The sequence below is a fragment of the Equus quagga genome, chromosome 22, assembly GCF_021613505.1.
Source record: "Equus quagga isolate Etosha38 chromosome 22, UCLA_HA_Equagga_1.0, whole genome shotgun sequence".
Classification (NCBI taxonomy): Eukaryota; Metazoa; Chordata; class Mammalia; order Perissodactyla; family Equidae; genus Equus; species Equus quagga.
The window spans coordinates 1,621,310-1,628,175 of record NC_060288.1 but is presented as its reverse complement, the minus strand read 5'-3'; the positions used below and the strand labels follow the sequence as shown (position 1 = coordinate 1,628,175).

The 6,866-nt window shown below is 38.4% G+C and overlaps 1 protein-coding gene across 1 annotated transcript in view; it reads right to left on the bottom strand.

Moving 5' to 3' along the window:
• Positions 1-225: 225 nt before the first annotated feature.
• THAP1 (THAP domain containing 1) overlaps positions 226-6,866 on the bottom strand; it is a 7,487-nt gene continuing 846 nt past the window's right edge. Inside the window, exons 2-3 of the mRNA XM_046648407.1 lie at positions 4,271-4,466; positions 226-3,721 (exon numbers count right to left, since the gene is read on the bottom strand). Coding sequence (XP_046504363.1) covers positions 3,347-3,721; positions 4,271-4,466 — 571 coding nt within the window. The 3' untranslated portion in view covers positions 226-3,346. The remainder of the gene's footprint in view (positions 3,722-4,270; positions 4,467-6,866) is intronic.

Here is a 6,866-nt window from a genome sequence, read left to right as displayed (position 1 = left end):
CAGATTGGAGCTCCTCATGTAGCCATTCCAGAAGTCATCTGTTTAATGTTAATGTTGTAGTTTATCTCACCAAAAACAATTTAAGTTTATTCATATTTATCCCTTAGGATATTTAAAAAATGAAATTTTGATAATCTCAAAACCCAAAATACTATTAATTTAAAAATGAATAGATTCTCAATAAATTTTTAGTTTAAAAAATATTTATCACTCAGAAGACAAAAAACTCAGAATAAAACCACATCCAAGGTAAAAAAGATATGAAGACATGAATTGTAAAAGAATATTAATTTGAGCAAACTTTTCTGTTAAGTACAATTGTAACTGCTTTGTGCTTGTTTGTAAATCAGTTTGCTCTTTGCTATTTTTCTTTGACATCAAGGACTGTGTTTTAATACACAGCTATTTAAACCATAACACCCAGAGACACCAGCCACCACCAGCCAGGAGCAGCGCTCTTCACTCACTGTGCATGCAAATCACGGGGTCCCCAACATCAGGAAGAGTAAGGACCAAGCAAGCAAATCTGGCTTCTTTTTCCTGTAAATGCTATTCATGGCTGGCTTTCTTTAAAAAATTCTGGAACATAAATGAAGTTTTCTTTTTATAGATCTTATGGACTTTTGAATAATTATTTTCTGTTGCTTACTACTGAGTTTATAAAAGCCACAGATGTTGGGCATAAAAGCCATAGGTTTGTGTGTATAATTTTTTTAACAACTAAAGATGACTAGCGAATATTAACTTAACCTAAAAAAAATCCCTATGAAGTGAACCTTTCATTTGCCTTCACCATTATTGTTATACTTCTAAGAAAGGGATTACACAAATTATGGTTAAAAGAAAAAAAATCTCCTCATGTACTTGGATTTCCAAGTAAAAAGTTTTGCTAATAATTTTCACCACCATCGTTTCTTTACTGCAATGACAGAATTATTTTTAGTACATATAACAAGTATACAATTAGTAAACATTTAAATTACTTTCCAAAATTTTAAAACTTCTTTAATTGGGAATCTGATACTTCAAACTATGCTGCAGTTCAAAGTGAAGTTTATATTTGCACTATAAACAAGTATAAAGAGTGGCAACTAATTCTATTCTAATCCAAAAATCCATTTTAAAGAATGTAAGCAGAACAATTGCTTAAATGTAAATGGCACGGAGAACAGAGGACGCTGGTCAAGGACAGTTTACAAGAGGATTTTGCAGGTTTTGGAAGTTAGGCTAGTGTTCAATAGTTTCTAAGTCCCTTTTAATTCTCAAATTCTATGATTCTATAGTTTTCCTAGCACTTAAGAAACAGCTATTCCTTCTCATCATTATGGCCAGATTATGTCACACACAAATGGAAATTTTAGGTTGTTACCATATGTGCTTAAAATAAATGTCATTCAGAATACGCTGCAACTCACATGTGTCTTCTGCCCATGTGTTCTAGATTGAGTCTTTGCCCCTGTTTGTTTCAGACTGAGTTTCGTTATGCTTGAATGGGACCTATTTTAGCCTAAATGTTCTCTTTTTCTTGGCAATGTCATAAACAACACAACAGATAAAATGAATTTTAAAAACATTCAACAAATGTTACATCTCAAATTCTGAAATAAGCACCTGTACTCAAACTCCCTATGTTAAGCTACAATAAATTATTTCAATGCAAACAGTTGGTACACACGCTGCTTACTCAGTTCTCTCCAAATATGGCTTACGTCTGTTATAAAAAGAAAGCAGCTTCAGGTTAAATCATAATGCTAAGATGCTAAGTAATTATGATTACCACTTTTGTAATTCACTGTTGGATTCCTGGTTCTGGACGCACACACACACACAGATTTTCTTTTATGTAGATGACAATTTGGATTGAAGATATATACTTTGCAAAATATTCACTAGAGTTAGATCTAAATGTTATCAGACTATACAACTTTAAGTAATCTTCTAATATAATTTTCTATTTTTGAAATACCGGTTCATAAAAAACAAATCTCCATGAATCAAACTACTATCCTCTGGCAGCATGGCAGTAAATTATACCGAAAATCAGGTCTACAAAAGACACTTTCGAATGCCATTGTTTTATGTCTTAATTTAATACTGCCTGAAAAGATCTGTTACTCTTCAACTATCTCAGCGTACTTTGAAATATAAAATAATTCTAGTTGGAACAGTTACTCTAAATCTAAGTAATCTCTGTGGCAGTATTTGTTTATTCGGAACATATTTTCATTTCAAATATATGTAAAATTTCTTACAAAGTCAGAACACAACTCACAGTTTGAATAGAAACTTCAGTGTTTAAATCTCAACATTCAGTAAAATAAACACTACATATTAGGTTGTTTTTGAATACAAATCATTCATTTAAGAAAATGTGATATACTTTCTAACTTGTGTTAAAAGTGAAGAAATAATTTTTTATGTAAAGCCTTGACCAAAATCCATTAGTCAAGTGCAAGGTCACCATATTATGGTACAGCTCAGACTGCTGCGGAAGCCTGCTGGTTAGGGTCTGGACGCAGAAGAACTGCCTCGCGGGGTGGACGCCCCTAGCTCCGGGGTGAGACAGGAAGGCACACCAGGGATGAGGCGCCCACGTTTCCTCCTTCACTGATAACAATGCCTACTTTGTCTACTCAAGAATGCTGCTTCCACTGAAGATACTCTTCTAATTTTATAATGCCAGACAGCGGGGGACAAAAGAGAGGCCCACTTTTAAAAAATCCATTCTTTATAAAGTTATTTAACCATACTCATTAGGTATGGAATGACTCTTCATTTTCTGCTTTGAAGACAACCAATTTTTTTTAAAGTACTGACTTGCCAATTTATTTTTGACAAGTGATAAGAAAGACAAATAAATCTTCTGACTTTACAAATAAAAATGTTAATAAGAATATATATATTCTGAGAAGTTATGTCCATGATCTGATCCATACTTCTGATTTAAAATATAACTAAGTTCTCTCAATAAACGGCATTAATTTTAAACTTTAAAATTAAATCACCCTTACTGTTCTGTTCTCATTCTCTTTACTTTCTATTTTTACATTATTTCTACAAATACTCAAATTAAAAACTAAAAATCCCAAATCTTGAAACCAACTTACATTGGAGCTCTGAAGTTAGTTTATAACTTTTAAAATATTTTGTTAAAATGTAAAAACCCTGAAATTACAAACAAAAATTTTACCATTTTACAGTACATATCTAATTTATTTTTTTAAAAAAATATTCTGAACTGTTTTTATACAAGTAATCAAGTGTTATTTTTTCAAATGAAACTCCTTTATAGGCTAGAAGAGGGTATGTGGTATTGCCCATTAAAAATGAATACAAATTTCATTTTTTATGCCGGTACTTCAACTATTTCAAAGTAGTCATTTGGTAGAATCACATAACCTCTTTCTGATACGTCGTCTTTTTCTTTCTGGAAGTGTACGACCTCCTTTAATTTTTCAAGCTGTCGTTCTTGTCTTCGGCATCGCTGCTGCGCGGTCTTGAGCTTCTTTCTGAGTTTTTCAACTTGTTGTTCTAGCTGATGAATCCTTTTTCTCTGGTGCATTGTATCCTCCACGGTATAGTTGTGGTCACAGAAAACTGAGAGGTTATCAGGGGTCTGAAGGGGAGGCATCAGCAATCCAATAGCAGCGTCAACCTGGGAAACCGGAGGCGTTAAAGGAGGCGGGGGAGGCTGTTCCTGTGGCTCCAGGAGATCTTCCTTCTAAAACAATAACGCAGAGTGGGTTTGAATTTAGTAACTAAAAGCAACAGTTCAAAAGAATTCATCTGTGGAATTTAAGAATACTAGAATTTTTTGTGACTCTCTGGTATAAAAACATTCCAAAATGAGAAAATCACTTAAGTTTTAATTTTACTTTTTTACCTGATGTAGGAATGGGATACAAGAAAGAACAAGAATGATTAATAAGGTTTAATTAGTACTAAACACTTAAAACTGAGGGGAAAAATACTTCGAAACTGAGCTGTCATTGACAAAGAAAAACCAAAACTTATCAACATACAAATAGGGGTATAGAGTGATCTTAAAGGAAGTTACAAATGTAGACTGAGTTTCTTAATGTGAGGATGTTTAACTTTAATAAACTGCATTTAGTCTTTTTTAAAAGTATACCACTGCCAACAGTGATTATTTACATAAGTGATGGGTTCCAGGTAACATTTATTTTCTTAACAATACCCTGAATTTTCCACATTGAACACATTAATTCTACAAATAGAAAGCAAGCCGATATCTTCAAACACGCATCACCTTGTCGTGCGGTTCAGTACACAGGAATATTGTGGGGACAGCATTCTCCTTCAGTAGCTTGTTGTTGCACTCCCTCTTGAAGCAGTCTGGAGTAAAGTGTTCCGAACAAATACTGCTATACTTGGTGGGTTTAAAGTTTTTTCTTCTCACAGCCGCCTCCCATTTTTTACAAAGACTGGGTCGGGTAAGAGGAAACCTGCAAAGAAGACATTATTCAGTTCTCTAACCTTATTAAAAAAAAAAAAAAGGTACAGACAAATTTTCCTGCTTAGAAAGGTGTTAACACCAACAGAAGACAGTTCCATTGTATTTGACTAAAACACTAGCTCCACTATCTCTTTCTTTTTTTGTGACAGTTTTTAGTTATGCCTTTATTCACCTTAGTTCATTAAAAATGTACTTGTTTTCATGACCCTATAAATAAAGTGACCACCCGCTAATGTGGGATATGTCACCCCTCTCAGCATGGTGTGTTTGCTTTTTCAACAAGCAGTTTCTCTTATAGGAATCTTGCTGATGACACAGCAGTTACAAGAATGTCAGATATCACGATGTATACAATCTACGCAAGACAGGCTGATTAAGAATTTACATATGTAAACATACACATATTCCAAGTTAGTGTGTGCACAGAGGCAGGCAGCGGGAGAGCGGTGATGGGAGGTGGGGGTCGGGGGCCCACACGCAGTACTGCTGCTTTTCCCTTCCATCACAGAAAAACTCACTAACAGATACACGTATGCACACACATCTAAAAACACAAGGGTGAATTGGGTGGCTCCACTATCTAGTTATCTCATTTATTAATGTTTAACTTTTTATATTGAAGACACAAAGTTTCAAGTAAAATACATACTACAGGGTGAATTTGTAGTAATTTTTATTTTTACCAGTGATTTTCTGTGTACTGTAAAACAAAACTGCACGTTTATTTGTATATGCTGTGAGCAACGATCAGTCTAACAAACATGAATCAAGGAAATTACAGTAAAATCATAACGATGAGGAAACAACATGATTTATCTTGATTTACCTCTTAATCTACATGAAACACGTCTGTTAGGCCCAGAGGAAGGGAGGCAGAGTTTAAATTTACTGTGATTTTACTTTTCCTGGTCAAGGATTTAGTAAGCTGGGGGACTGGAAAGAAGCCAGAAGGATGTTTGACTCCACGTTCCCGTTACTCTTCCACTAAGGAACGCCAGAGCCTGACCCCGCTGTGGTCACCAAGAGCTAAGCAATCTCTAGGACAGTCCTCTTCCTTCCAGCACCGCCGTTCCACCGTCGCAGCAGGGACTGCGGGAAGCAGCACTCCCGGGAGACCCCGCTGGGACGGCCTCCAGGCGGGCAGACCACGACGGCCACCACCGGGCCACTCGGGCACCTCGGAGTGCAAAGGCTCAGGGACGTCTGGGAGGGTCTGCGAAGATCTTTCCCATCCACTCCCAAAAACGGTTCTTTCAGATAAGGGACGAGATGCAGCTTGGCCCCTCTTTCCACTCAATCGTGTAACAGGCGGCAGACACTCAGTATTTCTGACGTGTGAATGAAGGTATCCAGTCCGTATTTGTAGATTCCCTCTGCCAGATCGTTAGAAGTGGAAGGTGGGGAGCTGAATGCGAGTGATTGCGTCACCACCTCCCCGCCTCTTCCTACGCTTAAAAGTACTGGAGGCCACTTCATCAACTTCCAGGAATTCCAACAAATCAAGAAGCAATGCTGGCATATACGGAACTGAATCCTGAAGTGATAAGTGTTCTATCCACTCTCCAGATCTCTCCGTGCTTAGACACTCGTTTCTGTCAGGCGCCGCTCATTTTACATCACACGCAAAAACGCATCCACACCCGCTGTTCAACATAAACGGCTCCCGCCAAAAAAATCTGAAGGAGTATTTAAAATTTTGCTTTTGTAATTGTTTAGCTATAAATAATTCGCATAGTTTGCCACTGATTCTAATTCCTTACTATCATCCTTTTATAGTCGGGAATTCTTGCAAAAACAATTTTAATGTAAATGCAATAAAACTTGTCGATACTGAATTACTGAATGAAAATGCCACCGTGTCACATTTTGCATACATTTGATGACCATTAAGTCATTTCCATTTTGCTGTTTCCTCGTCAAGAGAACACCTTCCCCGCTAGGACTCTGCCGGCAGCACCTCTGGATGGGCAGCCGTGACGGCCACAGGCGGGGGGCGGGCTCCCCTCTGCCGGCTGCTCTGTGCGGCCCTAACGGCCCGCGCCGACCTGAAACACGGCCGCCCACGACCGTCCAGGCACCGCGGCTGAGCGCTGGACACACGACCGCCCATCCGGCAGCACCAGCCGCTTTCTCTAAACTCAGAGGCCCCTAAAGGCTGCTTCCCAGTAGCGGGCGCAGCCACGCCCTCCGTGACCCCCTGGCCAAACACCAATCCCTGACTGCGACGCTGGCCTCCGGTCCACGGCAAGGGCGAAAAGGGGGCCTTCTCCGTGTCTAAACGTCTTTGTTCCCACTTCAGTTACTTCTGAAGTTACCACCACCAGGCTTCTCCCTGACCGGTGGGGAAATTCCGACGCCTCCCGCGGGGCCTCCAGGCACCGCCCGCGGG